The sequence below is a fragment of the Rhinopithecus bieti genome, unplaced genomic scaffold (assembly GCF_001698545.2).
Source record: "Rhinopithecus bieti isolate Rb0 unplaced genomic scaffold, ASM169854v2 scaffold_34968, whole genome shotgun sequence".
NCBI classification, from domain to species: domain Eukaryota; kingdom Metazoa; phylum Chordata; class Mammalia; order Primates; family Cercopithecidae; genus Rhinopithecus; species Rhinopithecus bieti.
This window is the reverse complement of record NW_016814942.1, coordinates 837,541-855,194: the sequence shown is the minus strand read 5'-3', so window position 1 is coordinate 855,194 and position 17,654 is coordinate 837,541. Positions and strand designations below refer to the sequence as shown.

The window sequence follows — 17,654 nt, the reverse complement described above, 5'->3', positions numbered from 1 at the left end:
TTTTTTGAGATGGAGTTTCACTCTTGTTGCCTAGGCTGGAGTGCAGTGGCATGATCTCGGCTCACGCCAACCTTCACTTTCCAGGTTCAAGAGATTCTCCTGCGTCAGCCTCCCGAGCAGCTGGGATTACAAGCATGAACCACCACGCCTGGCTAATTCGGTATTTTTAGTAGAAATAGGGTATCTCCATGTTGGTCAGGCTGGTCTCAAACTCCCGCCTTGGTCTCCCAAATTGCTGGGATTACAGGCGTGAGTCAGTACACCCGGCGCAGGTCTGGTTTTATCTCATCAACTACCAAAAGAACTGAGAGCTTCTAAAACAGAAATAAAAAACTCCACCAAGAAGAGCATACATAACAAGCACTCTGATACACTACCCGCCATCCATGACAAGTTTAATTATTTACTTCATTTTTTTCACATTAAATTTTTTTTTTCTTGTAAAGATGAGGTCTGGCCATCTTGCCCAGGCTGTTCTCAAACTCCCGGGCTCAAGCAATACTCCTGCCTCAGCCGCACTAAGCTGGGATTATAGGCACGAGTCACTGCGCCCGGCCCACGAGAAGTTTTGAAGTTTTGAACGATGGTAATAGTAGATGGTAATAGTAGATGGTTATAGTAGAATGGTTAGCATTTCACTGCAACACCAAGGTTTTCAAACACAAAACATGAGGACTATTCCAAAGCAGGCAAAACCATAAGGCCACTGTCACCTGTAAATGTGACTGTCTGAATGATGTAGAACACAAAGGTGACTGTTTAACACAGTCCCACAATGGGGCACCATTCACTACAACTTCACACACAGGTTTTGCAGCAGAAGTCCCATGTGAAAGCACGGTCCAGGTCTGACTGTGGGGAGATAGCTTGGAGGGCACGGGGGGCACAGGAGTCATCTGGGCCACAGCCTGCCCATCAAAAGGCCACATGCGATGCAATTCCATGTACTGACAGACTAGGAAAGGTAGAATACCTGGGTCTCGGAAAACAGTCAGTGGTTGCTGGGGCTGAATGGGGCAGGGGACTGCAGTGGGACAAGAGACCTGTTCTGGGAACAGGCTTCAGCTCTGCTGTATTGGTGGGGTCTCGCCTCTGCACAGTCAACAAAACTCAAATGGTCCACCTGAAAAGGGTGTGTTTCACTGCTGGTAAATTATACCTCAAGAACCCGGAACCTCCCCACAGAGAGCAGGAGATGGCCTCCCATGGCCAAGGCAGGTCCCACTGACCACTGCCTGGGACCACCCTTGCTCTGTTCCCATCTCACTGTCATGACATGAAGCAGCTTATCAGCACCCTGGGCCTTCCAGGGGCTCAGAAGGGTCCCCAGCTGACCAAGTCACAGGCAGGAAAACAGCTGAGATGACCCAGGCCCATCCCTCCACAGGTGGGGAAGCCCCGACCTGAATCCAGGCAATCAGGGAAATGTCCAGCAGCAAGCAGAGTGCCAGAAGCCACAGGGCAGCAAGGAAACATGTCTTTAGAGCAATGCCTTCAGACCATCGGGAAACATGAGTGCCGGTTCATATTTTGGAGTGGTGCACAAAACTCTTTAGGATTAAAATGTCTCCAACTGTCTCTTCTAACTCTCACAGCCCACCAACCAAGAACTGTGCTGGAGGCAGCTATGCCGACAGGCGGGCACTCACCTTTTGGCTCCTGGATGAGACACACTCTCTTGGGAGCTGGAATCATGCCAACCTTCAACGACTTGCTGCTGATCCTCTTCCGGGGGAAGCAGGTACCTGAGGTGGCCTGTGACAGGGCAGGTGTTCCAGCCAGGTCATCCTCAGCAGCCTCACTGGGAAGGCCATCGGCAGGGGTGCTGCCCTCAGACTTGCCCGCCCCTCCGGGAGCAGGGGCCTCCTCTCCGCCATCCTCATCGTCCTCATCCTCCTCCTCAGGCATCACCTCTGGGCTCTCCAGCTCAGCCTCCCGCGGAGGGGGCTCATCTTCACACTCTCCTTCCCCTTCCATGAGGTCCACGGGGCTCTCCTGAGAACCCGCAGTGTCACCACCACCAGTGTGAAGGTTGTGCGGAGATGATGTGAAACAAATTGATGGACATAGTTCAAACACTTTCTTTCGATAGAATTTGAAAGCAGAACTATTTTGGTCATGTAGAAACCTGGGGCACAGAGGAAATACCTTAGGTTACCAGATGGAATCTCTCAACATTTTTATTTGCTGAAACTGCTGGGATTGATCCAAGGAAGGTGGAGGTGGGACAAGGAAAAGAATTACCTGACCGCTCTCTACGCAGCTATAGCTTGATGGTGCAGCCTCTCAATGACAGAAAATTTGAAGAGTACTAGTAACTTAATAAGGAACTAGAATTCAAGGAGCATAACTACTTTCCAGGGAAGAGAGGCAGATGAATAAGGTATGCAGGGCCTGGGAAAATGCTGGAATAGAAATCTGGCCTGAGACCCATCTCACCCTTTCTGGTTACATCACTGGCCTCTCTGGGCCTCCACGTGCCCATTTTGACTCTGGTTCCTCCCAGATATGAGAAGCATGGAGAGACGCCAGGAGGCGCTGCACAGTTACTGCTGGAACATGTACACCATGGAGCTTTAAGGTGCCCCCAGAGAAGATTCCTCACCCCTAGCACTTCCCACTTGGGGCCTGCAGTCCAGCTATGTGGGCGTGGAGATGAGGCCCCTCTGTGCCTCAGGGGTCTGGTGGCCACTTTGACTTGTAACCACAGCTATGAAGCTGTGGCTGGTATGAGAAACTTAAAACACTCCTGAAAGTACCAAAGTCCACTTGGACCAAAGGAAAAATGGCCCTCATAAGGCAACTCAACCTCATAAATGTGCCAAGTCTCCCCAATTAGCATATTAATATATCCCAATAAAACTCTGTTCTGAATCAGGACAAGATGGTTCTAAAGTTCATAAAGAAAAATAATATGTAAAAGTATCTGGGAAAACTCCAAACAAAACTCATAAGGGGTTCCAGCCCTACCAAACACTACAAAATGCCCCAAAGCCTCTAGAGTTAAACAGCATAGTAGTCCATAAGACAGACCAAAGGAACAGAATAGAAAGACCAGAAACCCAGCATTTGATTAAGGTAGCCTCTCAAACTACTGCGAAAAAGGAGTGGTCTTTCAAAGAATGGTATTGGAAAAGCTGGACAGCTTTATAATTATTATTATACATTTTTAGAGATGGAGTCTCACTCTGTTGTCCAGGCTAGAGTGCAGTGGTAACAGCTCTAGTGTGATAACAGCTCACTGCAGCCTCAAACTCCTGGTTTCAAGAAATCTTCCTACATCACCCATCCAAGTAGGTGGGACCACAGGCAAATGCCACTATACCAGGCTCACACATACACACACACACACACACACACACACACACACACACACACACACACCCCTAAATATCAGCAGAAACGAATCTGGGCCGGGCATGGTGGCTCATGCCTCCCAGCACATTTTGGGAGGCTGAGGCAGGAGGATCACCTGAGGTCAGGAGTTGAAGACTAGCCTGGCCAACATGGTGAAACCCCGTCTCTACTAAAACTACAAAAATTAGCTGGGTGACACCTGTAATCCCAGCTACTTGGGAGTCTGAGGCAGAAGAATCGCTTGACCCCGAGAGGCGGAGCTTGCAGTGAGCCCAGATCACGCTACTGCATTCCAGCCTGGGTAACAGAGTAAAATTCCGTCTCAAAAATAAATAAATAAATAAATAAATAGGATTGTATGACATCTTTATAACATAACCACACCCACAAAATGCATTAACTCAATGAGCTTGAGCACATTAGAATTAAAATTTTTCTAAAGGCAAAAGAAACACAAAGTCATCTTGGCCCATTTACAAGCATGGCTGGATAGCGTCCAACACCCTGCCCAGTATCGTGGTCAGGATCCAGGGCTCTCCCTCCAGGACAGGACAGAGTACTCTGAAGGACACTGCTCAGAAAAGGCTGTCACAGATGGGGAGGAATCACCCAAAACCCAACAGCCCAAGTACCCAGGCTAATGCAAAATTCTCCTTTAAACTGTACTTTTCATTGAAAAAAAAAGAAAAAGAAAAAGAAAAAAGGACTGATGGGATAACCCCAGCTGCCCTGCACTGAGCTGTCCTCCTTATCCAACCCTGCCAGGGGAAATCTCACATACACAGTGGACAGGCCTGACCCTGAGGTCTACAGGGCCCAGCAGCTCCCCAAGGCCACCACTATCTGTAAAAGGCAGAACCTGACTGTAAGCCTGGTCAGGCCTCCCGTCTGTAGGTGGTTGGTGCCCCACAAGGCGGGTGGTACCTCAGTGCAGGACCCAGTCATAAGCCAAGGCTGCGGAGGGGAATAGGGCTTGGCTCGTGCCATCAGGTCCCAAACAAGTTGAAAGAGTATGTTCCGTCACCACTGAATTCCATAAATGCGCTGAGAAATGCACGTTTTCAACTGTACTTTTAATTGGATGAAGACATGACTCTCCAACAAGCTGGGACCAGCACGAGGAGCTGAGAGCCCCCTCAGTAGGGTCCTGGCTCAGTAATGGAAGATGGGTGCCTCCCACTGGTAGCCTTTCTCTGGAGGGGGCGTCTCACATCACCCCAGGGAAAAACCCCAGGGGCAGTGCTGGCTTCTAGCCCAGGTTTTCTTGCCTACGGGCTGTGTGCTTTTGAGCAGAGCTCCATCTATCCGAGGAATGGAGAGGGCAAAGGTACCTGCTCCCAGCATGAGCACGCCATGTTATTCCCATGTAGAAGTGCCTCCTGTCCAGACCTGGGCAAGCGCCGACTATCACTACTATCATGCAGTGAGCAGCAAATCCTCACCTCTCTCCCCTCCCCTGGACAACTCCTATTTAGCCTTTGGATGCAGATTAAATGTCACTCTGGGGAGGCTTTTCCTGATGCCCCAGAAGGGCAGGTCCCCTAGAACAGATTTTTTTTTTTTTTGAGATGGAGTTTCACTCTTGTTGCCCAAGTTGGAGTGCAATGGTGTGATCTTGGTTCACTGCAACCTCCGTCTCCCAGGTTCAAGCAATTCTCCTGCCTCAGCCTCCCGAGTAGCTGGAATTACAGGCACCCGCCACTATGCCTGGCTAATTTTTTTTATTTTTAGTATAGAGACGGGGTTTCACTATGTTGGCAAGGCTGGTCTCGAATGCCTGACCTCATGATCCATCCACCTCAGTCTCCCAAAGTGTTGGGATTACAAACATGAGACGCTGCGCCTGGCCTTTTTTTTTTTTTTTTTTGAGATGAAGTCTCGCTCTGTTGCCCAGGATGGAGTGCAGTGGCTCAATCTCAGCTCACTGAACCTCTGCCTCCTGGGTTTAAGCAATTCTCATGCCTCAGCTTCCTGAGCAGCTGGGGATTACAGGTGCTTGCCACCATGTCCGGCTAATTTTTGTATTTTAGTAGAGATGGGGTTTTAGCATGTTGGTCAGGCTGCTCTCGAACTCCTGAACTCAGGTGATTAGAACAGATCTTTCTCCCTCAAGCCCCTGGCTCAGCTGAAGTGAAGCCATGACTTACTCCTGGTGTAACCCCCATGGTAGGGATGCATTGGCCAGGCTGTGGGCTGGCTCAGGACATGTTTGTGGCATGAACACACTCAAATCTAAAGGGTGTAATGGCCAGTTGCAGTGGAGCACACCTGTGGTCCCAGCTACTCCAGAGGCTGAAACAGGAGGATCACTTGAGCCCAGGAATTTGAATCCAGCCTGAGCAACATCCTTAGACTTTCTCTCTTTGAAAAAGAAAAAGGTGTGATGAGACCCGGGGGGTACGTACCACAGGTCAGGGTTATCGGTGCTGTTTTCTATGCTGAATTGTTCGATCTCTGGTCCCACCTGAGCAACAAATCTAGCCAGTTTCTCTGCAGTCTCCATTGTCTTCATGTCAACTACAAAACATAAAGCACCTGTCAGGCATGACTCCTGAGCTGCTGCTCCCCGTGTAAACACTGCAAGGTTGTGGAGGCTGATTATGAAGATGGCCTGCGTGTCCCCTCCCTGTAGCCTTGCCCTTCGCCACATGCAGACTCCTTGTCACCAAGTGAACTCTGTGTATCGCCCCCTCGAATCAGGGCTGGTCCTGGGACGCAAATCGGCTATAGCATGTGGTGGAAAAGCCTGTTGCCAGTTCCAAGCCTAGGCCTTGGAGGACTCAAGTACTTCTGCTGTCTCTCCTGGAGCCCCAACCCCAATTGCCAGGTGAACAAACATGGGCTGGCTGCTGGGGGGATGACAGGCGCGTGGCCCAGCCATACCATCATCTCAGCTGACAGCCTGGACACCTGTCGCTGATCGCAGATACATGTGTGGGCTAGCTCAGCAGACAACCCAGCCACTGGCAAATTCACAATACCGGACGCCTCCGGGATTTTTTTTTTTTTTTTTTTTTGAGACGGAGTCTTGCTCTGTCGCCCAGGCTGGAGTGCAGTGGCGAGATCTTGGCTCACTGCAACCTCCGCCTCCTGGGTTCAAGTGATTCTCCTGCCTCAGCCTCCTGAGTAGCTGGGACTACAGGCACGCACCACTACGCCTGGCTAATTTTTTGTATTTTTAGTAGAGATGGGGTTTCACCATGTTGCCCAGGCTGGTTGCGAACTCCTGAGCTCAGGCAATCCGCCCGCCTTGACCTCCCAAAGTGCTGGGATTACAAGTGAGCCACCATGCCCGGCTGATGCCTCCTGTTTTAAGCCACAGTTTGGAATGGCTCATGACACAGCAACACCTAGAGAATGCAGCCGTTGTGGACACTTTTTTGTCCTCTCCTTCCCACTTAGTGCTGAGTAGGAAGCACTGGCCAGAGAGCAGGCCTGTGGTACAGAGAAAAGGAAACAGCTAAGGTGACAGAAGAAACAGAAGCGGTGAAGTTAGTCGATTCAGAGGAATCAGTGCAACCCCAAGAACAGGAACTGTGGAGACCCTGGGGATGAGGAGGCAGAATAAGAGAACAAGGCAGCCCTGAGGACTATCAAGAGAGGCCAGGATGTAGCAGGACACAGGATCCCAAGTTCACGTAATGCACTGCCCACGGCCCCAGCAGCAGAACCCTGTCAGGGAGCAGAGGCATGGGGCAGCACCTCATGCCAGCTCCACTCTCAGAAGAGGAGGAGGGAGCTGCAAGACTTGCATGCAGCTCTCTCGAGAAAGTAAGAGAGAAAGCGCTAACACATGCACTTGTCTTGGCCAGGTCCCTAGGGCTTTTATCCACTGCCTTGCCTAGATTGCAACCCCCCCCGCCCCCGAATTCTAGAGAGACCTTGGAGATGGGAGAGTAGGGACTGGGGCCCAGAGGAGGGGGACAGGAGTGAGCACCCACTGTCAGCAGATGGGCAGGGAGAAGAGGTCTGAGGTGCTTCAGAGATGTCCACTCCTGCTGGCTTGGGGGATGGACCTGAGGCTTCTGAGCTGGGGTCCTGAGGAGAGGGTCCAACTGGGTCTGGCAGGCAGTCCTTGTTGGCAGCATCATTTCTGTCTGGCAGGGATGGTTTTGCCTGTGAGAGGCCTGGAGTCTGCCGGCCGTGGTGTTTCAGCCTGGTGCCTGAGGATAGGAGGGTCTGGGTCCCAGTGGTCGCTCTCCTTGCCTTCCAGCCCCGGAGCCCTTGAGCACGGAGGAGCCCCCGCCGCTGCCACGGAAGCAGTTTCTTCTTGAGGTTACGGACAGCCCGGGCATACAGCATGGCCCGCACCGCACACTCTGCCGAGGTCGGCTTCTGGTCGGCTCCTCGCAAATTCTGGCTCATCCGCTGCATTTCTGCCAACTTCAGCTTGTAATATTTATACTCCAGACTATTTTCATCAGACAAAAACCTACATAACAAAACAGGCATAACAGGACATTTATGAAAACGCCACCAGGTCCCAAATTGTTCCTGCAAACACAAACTCTAAGTGGCCAACTTCTGACTGTCCTCTGCTGTCTCAGAGGCTCTGCCTGGCTCTACTGAGAACCCAGAGCAAAGCCAAAGACAGCTGCCCTGCTAAGAGTGACCGCAGGGCAATTGGGAGTTTGAACTGAGTTCCTCCTTGATTTCCATCAGCAGCAGCCATGAGGGAGCTCACAGCTCATTATGGCCTGGAAACACAAACCAGTCACCTTGGAGCCACAGCACCCTGGCAGGCAAAACTGACACCTTTTAAATGGCCCAGCCAGGATGAGAGCTCAATGAGCTTTTGACTGCATCAAGGCAAGTGTGATGTGACCCACAAGAGAACATTAACCAAGGAGCCTGTGCCCCAGGTGTGAAATCTTATGACCCAGTCATCATGATGAGAACAGTACAGAAAACAGAAGGTTGAGCTACACGTACTAACACAGAAAAATATTCAACTGGGTGTGATGGCTCACACCTGTAATCCCAGCACTTCGAGAGGTTGAGGCGGGAGGATCGCTTGAGCCCAGGAGTTCAAGACCAGCTGGGCAACAAAACAAGATCACATCTCCACAAAATAAAAAAATTAGCCAGGGTGGTGGTGCACGCCTATAGTCCCAGCTACTCTGGAGGCTAAGATGGGAGGATCACTTGAGCCCAGGAAGTCGAGGCTGTGGTGAGCTATGACTGTGCCACTGTACTCTAGTCTGGGTAACAGAGCAAGACCCTGTCTTTAAAAAAAAAAAAAAAAAAAAAACCTCCTTCTAGTGTCTTTACTTTTTTCATCATATTCCTTCTAGCTTCATGAGTTGATTACAGCTCACTGTAGCCTTGACCTGCTGGGTTCAGGTGATCCTCCCACCTCAGCCTCCCTAGTAGATGGGACTACAGGTATGCACCACCATGCCTGGCTAATTTTTGTATTTTTGGTTGAGAGGACATTTCACCACGTTGCCTAGGCTGATCTCAGACTCTTGGACTCAAGGTAGCCACATGCCTAAGCCTCCCAAAGTGCTGGGATTACAGGTGTGAGCCACTGCACCTGGCCTACTCTTTATTTCTAATAAATTCACCTGAAGTCACTCTTTCTCTTAAGTATTTTTATAACCGCATCTGGTGTATAATGTTTTTCTTGCCACTTCCTTCAAAATTGCTTCTAATTTCAGTTCTGATTACCCTTCACTCAAAAGTTATTCAGAAACATGTTTTATTTTGGTTGTTGCTGGTTTCTAGTTTGCTGTATTGGCATAATGTGGCCCATGTGAGTTTCCTGGGTGTGCTGTGATTTTTCTCTGTGATTTCATATGTAACAAACTTTTAAGTTGGGCGTGGTGGCTTACGCCTGTAATCCCAGCACTTTGGAAGGCGGAGGCAGGTGGGTTGCTTGAGCCCAGGAGTTCAAGATCAGTGTGGGCAAAACCCCATCTCTTTAAATAAATAAATAAATAACCACCCCACAAAAAACATAACAGACTTTTGTGAATATTTGATTTCAGTTTGTATTAAAGAAGAATATTGCTTAGTAAGTATGGCAGTATTTCAGGTGGCTTTCAGATTGTTTGATATTAAGTAGCGACATATTAGTTATTAGATGAGGTTCCAGATTACTAGTGACAAGCCAACTAGAAGCAAGGTGTTGGCAGCACTGTGTGATGTGGCATGTCCCTGGCAGACAGCTCCATACACAAGCTCCTGCTGACACTGTTAGTCAGCTGAGGTCTGTCTGGACCTCAGAAGACAGACTGAGGACTGGCTCCACTGCTGCCCTGGCACTCTGTTGGGCTAACGGTGGCATCTTGCAAGATCATGCCCTAACAAGCAATAGTGCTCAATTAAGATAATGCTGACCAACATGGGTGCTCTGGTTCTCAAGTCAAACACAGCCCCAGCAAGGCAACTCCTCATCAAGGGCAGAGCGCAGAATCAAGGCCAGGTAACCTGACTGCCCCAGTCACTCATGGCTCTGATGGCTTTCCTTGTTCCTGGATGGTTCTGATCCCAAGTGCAGTCCGAGGACATCAGTCACAAATGCATCTCCCCAGTTCCAGTGGAACATAACATCAAGAACACAGAACACTCAACAAGCCAGTCTGCTGGCTTCAAATCTCAGCATAGCCACTCATTAGCTGGGAACCTTTCTGTGCCTCAGTTTCTCCATCTGTAAGACAGGGAAGATGATAAGCAGTAGCTACTTCATCATATAGCTGTGAGGCCTGTGTTATAAGCTTTTCACTATGAGGCAAGTGATATGAAAACCGCTCAACAAATATTAGCAGACTGTCTCTGTTTACGCTCATTTGCTGTGTTATAAAATCTCCCACAACCTTATTTGGATTACATCATCTACCCATTTCAGAGAAACATTCATGTCTCCTACCATGGTTTTGGATTCATCCAGTTCCTCTTATCATGGTTTTGGACTTAAATTATTATTTTTTTTTGAGACAGAGTCTTGCTCTGTCACTCAGGCTGGAGTGCAGTGGCGCAATCTCGGATCACTGCAACCTCTGCCTCCCGGATTCAAGCGATTCTCCAGCCTCAGCCTCCTAAGTAGCTGAGGTTACAGGCACCCGCCACCACGCCCAGCTAATTTTTGTATTAATTTTAGAGACGGGGTTTCACCATGTTGGCCAGGCTGGTCTTGAACTCCTGATCTAAGGTGATCTGCTCACCGCGGCCTCCGAAAGTGCTGAGATTACAGTCATAAGCCACCGTGCCCAGCTCTGGACTTAAATGATTTCTAAAGGTTGTTTACTTACATAGCTCAAAGCTATGTAGTGCAGGCAATGTGATTCACAATCTATATGTTCATGATGACTTCCCCTTTTATCAGGAACTTCTTTTGCTCCTTCTAGTGCTGTTTTCCTTAAAGTCTTTTTTGCCTGAACAATTCTCTACCTCCGTTCTTTTTGGTAGCATTCACCTGCTATGCAATTTCCCTTCTCTGTTTTCCAATTCCTGTGTTTTTGCTTCTTTCCCTCTAGAGTAGTATGAAGTTATAGACCCCACATCTGTTCCTTTAATGGTTAATCAACACACATACCTAAACTCTTATTTTGTATCAATATGCAGAATTACCCTTTAGCTCTACCCTCATGTCAAAAAAGACAAAGGCCTGTACACCTACCTCCCTCCTTCTCCTTGTGCCTCACATATTTAGATTATCTAGGATTTTAGTTTCTTTTATTTCATCCCAAACATCAATTATTTAGATTTTTTGTTAACTTTGGGGTGCTTGGACAATCCTGCTGAGGCTAGACCAGAGGGATTCTTAGCCACTTGTTTTCCTGAGTGTGTGAACATGTAGGACCTGGTGGGCTCTCCCTGGAGCGCATGGTCAGGGCTGCCCCACTCCCAGGGAACAATTTAGAAGATGAGAGAAAACAAAGTATGACATATTCCTTCAGCTTTATATCCTGCACTGTTGTGATCATTTTCTAGGCTTGATGCTTTGCACTCTCTCATAGGAAAGGATGGAAGCCTGCCCCTTGGTGTTCCAAACAAGGAAGCAAAGCCATAGTGGATGTGTCTGTCTATACTTCTGATTGATTCATTGATTGATTTGAGACAGTGTTTTGCTATTGTTGCCCAGGCTGGAGTGCAGTGGCGCGATCTCATCTTACTGCAACCTCTGCTTCCTGGGTTCAAGTGATTCTCCTGCCTCAGCCTCCTGAGTAGCTGGGATTATAGGCAGCCACCAGTATGCCCGGCTAATTTTTATATTTTTAGTAGAGACAGGGTTTCATCATGTTGGCCAGGCTGGTCTCGAACTCCTGACCTCATGGGGCCCACCCGCCTCTGCTTCCCAAAGTAGTGGGATTACAGGTGTGAGCAGCCGCGCCTGGCTCTTCTGACATCTTTAGTGTACGACATGAGGCAGGTCACCTCAGCAAAGAGGCAATGGCCAGTTCTGTTCACAAGGCTCCAATGGGAACAAATCATGCTTGTAGGATGTGAGGGTGGAAGGTCTCAAATCTCTGCTGGTCCTCAGAGGGTGGAGATAAGAAGCCATTCTTTTTTTTTTTATTTTATTTTTTTATTTTTTTATTTTTTATTTTTTGAGACGGAGTCTGGCTCTGTCTCCCAGGCTGGAGTGCAGTGGCCGGATCTCAGCTCACTGCAAGCTCCACCTCCCGGGTTTACGCCATTCTCCTGCCTCAGCCTCCGGAGTAGCTGGGACCACAGGCGCCCGCCACCTCGCCCGGCTAGTTTTTTTTGTATTTTAGTAGAGACGGGGTTTCACCGTGTTAGCCAGGATGGTCTCGATCTCCTGACCTCGTGATCCACCCGTCTCGGCCTCCCAAAGTGCTGGGATTACAGGCTTGAGCCACCGCGTCTGGCCAGAAGCCATTCTTATATTTGCCTCCTAGAGGTCTGACTTTTTCACTTGCTAACTAAAAAAAAAATTTTTAAGGCTGAGCGTGATGGTCATGCCTATAACCCCAGGTGTCTGGGGGTGCTTGAGTTCCAGGGTGTAATCACCAGCTGGACAACATCGCACGAACCCGTTTCTTAAAAAAAAAAAAAAAAAAAAAGAAAAGAAACTATATATTACCCCCTATAGTATATACTATTACTATATATGTAAAAAATAGCTGAATGTGGTGGTGTGCTCCTATAGTCCCAGCTACTTGGAAGGCTGAGGCAGGGGGATTTTGCGAGCCCAGGTTGAGGCTGCAGTGAGGTATGATCATGCCACTGTGCTCCAGCCTGGGCAATAGAGTGAGATCTCGTCTCTTAAAAACAAACAAAAAACAAACTTATTAATCCACACATATCTTCATAGAATGTCAACGGTCATGCATAAAACTGTTCAGTAAAGAAAAAGCAGCATAGGCTTATTAAGAGATACAGAGGTAGGCCAGGTGCCGTGGCTCACGCCTGTAATCCCAGCACTTTGGGAGGCCGAGGTGGGCAGATCACGAGGTCAGGGGATCGAGACCATCCTGGCTAACATGGTGAAAACCTGTCTCTACTAGAAATACAAAAAAATTAGCCGGGCATGGTGGCGGGCACCTGTAGTCCCAGCTACTCAGGAGGCTGAGGCAGAAGAATGGCGTGAACCCGGGAGGCAGAGCTTGCAGGGATCATGCCACTGCACTCCAGCCTGGGCTACAGAGACTCTGTCTCCAAAAAAAAAAAAAAAAAAGATACAGAGGTCACCGTGAGAAGTAGTTTGAAGAACTAAGTGACTAAGTGACTAAGTGACTGCCTTCAAGGACTGGAACATGGGAACAGGTCACAGCAGAAACATTTGGCTTTTCATTATGCGTTCAACTGTTTTGTTAAATACAACATACAAGGAGCATTTTGACTTAAGAATTCAAACATGCACACCAGGAACCTAAGTTTAGCAGTTTCTTTACTTATTGCTGTGCTTTTGTGTCACACTCTTTCCTCTTATAGCATCTTGATAATTCCTTCTTTTTTTTTTTGACACAGAGTCTTGCTCTGTTGTACCCAGGCTGGAGTGCAGTGGTGTGATCTTGGCTCACTGCAACCTCTGCCTCCCGGGTTCAAGCGATTCTCGTGCCTCAGTCTCCCAAGTAGCTGGGATTACAGGTGCCTGCCACCATGTCCGGCTAATTTTTTGCATCTTTAGTAGAGACAGGGTTTTACCATGTTGGCCAGGCTGGTCTCAAACTCCCAACCTCAGGTGATCTGTCCCTCTCAGTCTCCCAAATTGTTGGGATTACAGACGTGAGCCACTGCACCTGGCCAGGTAATTCCTTGTGAAGGAGTTTTTGGATGATAAAGTCTCTGGGAACAACTCCTAAATCTGTCCTCCTTCAGGATCTATTCTATCAGCCAACCGCTGAGATTTTTATTTCAATCTATTTTACATTTCCAAGATCCTTAACAGGATCTTGGATAGCAACCAGTTTTCTGTTTTCATAGCAACCAGTGTCTGTTTCATGGATACAATATACTCTTATTACCTGAGACTATTCATTACACATACATATTTATAGACTACACCTCCTCTTTCTCATAGTAACTCTTGTCTTCTAGGGTGTCAGAAGTTTGTTGAGTTTGGTGATTCTCTTTCATGATACTGGTTTACCTCAAATATCAGTTCTTACTTTGATGCTTATTTCTGATTTTGTACCCTGCCCTGCCCCTATCCAAACACACCCCTGACTCTGGCTTCTGTCTGCCACGCCTGGTTATCAGTGGTCATGAGACCACTGGGCCATGTGCAGGGGTCATGGGGCAGAGGCACGAGCCCCCAGTTCTCTCAGGGCCTCCTATTCCTCCAGCCTAATAACCTTATCAACCACCTGGAAAGTGCCCCTAGGCCTTCTAAGTCTGGATGCCTTCTTATCAAGACGGTCTGGTATCTGCTTGCATCTGTAAATCTGGGGCTATCTAGCTTCCTTCCTTCAGCATGCACACTGGTTCAGACCACAGACTCTGGATTTGAATCTCAACTTTGCCTCTTACTAGCTGTGAATCCTCAAGCCAAGAGGGCTCTTGGAGCCTCTAAGTTTCTTGTCTGTAAAATAAGCATAGCAATAGACATGCTTCGCAACATTGTTTATGAGGATTCAACCAGCTACTGCTCAAATCAGTAATGTGCTTAGAACAGTACCAACTGCAGAGAAGGCACAAGAGTTTATTAAATGAAAAGTATTCAATAAATGATGCTGCGACAATTAGGTTATTTGGGAATTTTTAACTTTTAAGTTACATGCCTACCTCATTCAATACATGTAAATAATCCAAACTCAAGAATTTTGTAAAAATAAAAACACAACAAGTTCCAACTTTCCTCTGGGTAAATCATGATGGGTAGGACCAAAAACATGGAAATGTATGCCTTTCAAGCATCTTTAGTAATTACAACAGCAAGAATAACAAGTCCAGTATGGGTACAATCTGACTACAAAAAAGGGCACACTCAGGAGGTCAAGGTTGCAGCGGGCTGTGATAGCGCCCCTGCACTACAGCCTGAGCAACAGAGTGAGATCCTGTCCCTAACAAAAACAGAAAACAAAAGAGGGCACAGCACACTTACAGAGTAGCAGTGAGAGGGTCAATTAGTACACATAACCTATGAAGAGTAATCTGATGATAAACATCAATGGTCTCCACGAGAGGCAGCTCTGCCTGCCATGGGACATCAGGCAGTGTCTGGATGTATTCTGGGTTGTTATTAGTGAGACAGAAGGTCCTGCTAACATCAAACGGATAGAGACCACAGATGCTGCTAAACAGCCTGCAATGTCCAGGACAGCTCCAACCCTAATACAGAATGATCCAGTCTCAAATGTCAATAGTGCTGCAGCTGAGGCTGGGCGCGGTGGCTCACGCTTGTAATCCCAGCATTTTGGGAGGCCGAGGCAGGCGGATCGCCTGAGTTCAGGAGTTCCAGACCACCCTGGGCAACATGGTGAAACCCCGTCTCTACTAAAATACAAAAAATTAGCTGGGTGTGGTGGCGGGCACCTGTAATCCCAGTTACTCGGGAGGCTGAGGAACAAGAATTGCTTGAACCCAGGAAACAGAGGTTGCAGTGAGCCGAGATCGCCCCACTGCACTCCAGCCTGGTGACAGGGCGAGACTCTGTTCCAAAAAAAATTAAGAATAAAAAGTGCTCCAGCTGAGAAACTGACATAAATCAAAAGTCTCTAACATGAGCTTTAACCCAGCAGTTTCACTCCCAGATATCATGATAAATTGCCAGAAAGGTAGGCAGAAATACAAGCAAAGCACTGATCATCACCTCCTTTAAAAAAAAAAAAAAAAAAGAAATGGTGTCTCGGCCTGGCGTGGTGGCTCACAACTGTAATCCCAGCACTTTGGGAAGCCAAGGCAGGTGGGTCATCTGAGGTCAGGAGTTTGAGACCAACCTGGCCAACATGGTGAAACCCCGTCTCTACTAAAAATACAAAAATTAGCTGGGTGTGCTGGTATGCGCCTGTAATCCCAGCTACTTGGGAGGCTGAGGCACGAGAATCGCTTGAACCCAGGAGACGGAGGTTGCAGTAAGCTAAGATTGCGCCACTGTACCCCAGCCTGGGTGACAGAGCGGGACTCTTTTTCTGGCCTGTTCTTTACCTTCTCTAATAAGAAAGTACTATATTTAGGATGCAAACTGTAATTTTAAATAGTTGTTCTATTCACATAAAGAGGCAGTTAAGGCCAGGCGCGGTGGCTCAAGCCTGTAATCTCAGCACTTTGGGAGGCCGAGATGGGCGGATCACGAGGTCAGGAGATCGAGACCATCCTGGCTAACATGGTGAAACCTCATCTCTACTAAAAAAATACAAAAAAAAAAAAAACTAGCCAGGCATGGCGGCGGGAGCCTGTAGTCCCAGCTACTTAAGAGGCTGAGGCAGGAGAATGGCATAAACTCGGGAGGCGGAGCTTGCAGTGAGCTGAGATCCGGCCACTGCAGTCCAGCCTGGGCGACAGAGCGAGACTCCGTCTCAAAAAAAAAAAAAAAAAGAGGCAGTTAAGCAAAACAGAGTTTAACAAATACTAGCAATACACTGCAAACAACTGCAATGATGTATTACTAATCTTACTACCCTTACTCTGTATTCTCTGCATGAACATCTCATTGCATCCTTAAAACAGCAAAGCAGGGAGTTGGAAATGTATTCACAGGTAAGAGAATGCCACCACCCAGCCAGCCTACCACTGGTCTGCAACAGAGCTAGGACTTGCTGAACCCACATAAATCTGAGCCACCCTCATGCTCTTCTCATTGGAGAACACCACTTACTCAAGTATCTCACCCTCTGCTCTCAACACCATCAGAGTGACCCAAATTTTGCCATATACTCCATGACAGGGATTCACAGGGTGGACATTTAAAGACCTACCAGTAAGCAGGGTCCTCTTTGAGAAGAGTTCTCTCTTTGGGAGACAGGCTGCCTTCGATGACACGTTTCACAAGCTGGTCGATGGTGCCCACTACCTTGTGATCTGCTCGCTGGGGGACAGCTGGAACACACAGAACAGCTTTTCTGAGAAACATGCTGACTGTGGGCTCTGGGAAGACAAGGACAGTACAGTAGTTGGGGGCTTAGCGCTGAACCCAAGCAGGCGTCAACAACCAAAATCCTCATTCACAAGACACCAGCATTGAAAAGAGGAAAACAACACCTTATTCTACAAACCAATACAGAAAATCTCCTCCTAAAAAATGTAACAGTATAACCACTAGGAGAGAAACAGTCACAGCTTTCAATGACTGGACAGAGCAATTTATTTATATACTCTAGAAAAAGAAAGACATATAGGAATTTGATATCATTTTTCATGTATCACTTAATAATTTGAGTGTTCATAACATTAAAGTGGAAAATATAAATATCTAGTTTAAAATATACAAAAAAGGTATCTAGATTATAATTCTCAATATAAAGGTGGGAACAAAAAATATATAAATATGGATACACAGGAAAAGACTATAAGGAAATATGTTAACAGATGTTATAGGGGATAGAATTATCATGAATTTCGTTTTCCTTATGCTTTATCTTTAAAACAAAAAAATGGCCGGGTGCGGTGGCTCACACCTGTAATCCTAGCACTTTGGGAGGCTGAGGCGGGCGGATCACGAGGTCAGGAGATCGAGACCATCCTGGCTAACACGGTGAAACCCTGTCTCTACTAAAAATACAAAAAAAATTAGCCGGGCATGGTGGCAGGCGCCTATAGTCCCAGCTACTCGGGAGGCTGAGGCAGGAGGATGGCTTGAACTCGGGAGGTGGAGCTTGCAGTGACTGAGATCACGCCACTGCACTCCAGCCTTGGCGACAGAGGGAGACTCAGTCTCAAAAAAAAAAAAA

General features: G+C 47.8%; 1 protein-coding gene across 1 annotated transcript in view; it reads right to left on the bottom strand.

Annotated features, from left to right (window-relative positions):
• The window catches only part of SUGP2 (SURP and G-patch domain containing 2), a 45,193-nt gene that overhangs the window by 12,800 nt on the left and 14,739 nt on the right, over positions 1 to 17,654 (bottom strand). The window contains 4 exon segments of the mRNA XM_017852687.1: positions 1,650 to 2,128; positions 5,763 to 5,874; positions 7,299 to 7,789; positions 16,683 to 16,803. Of these exon segments, the coding sequence (XP_017708176.1) occupies positions 1,650 to 2,128; positions 5,763 to 5,874; positions 7,299 to 7,789; positions 16,683 to 16,803 (1,203 nt within the window).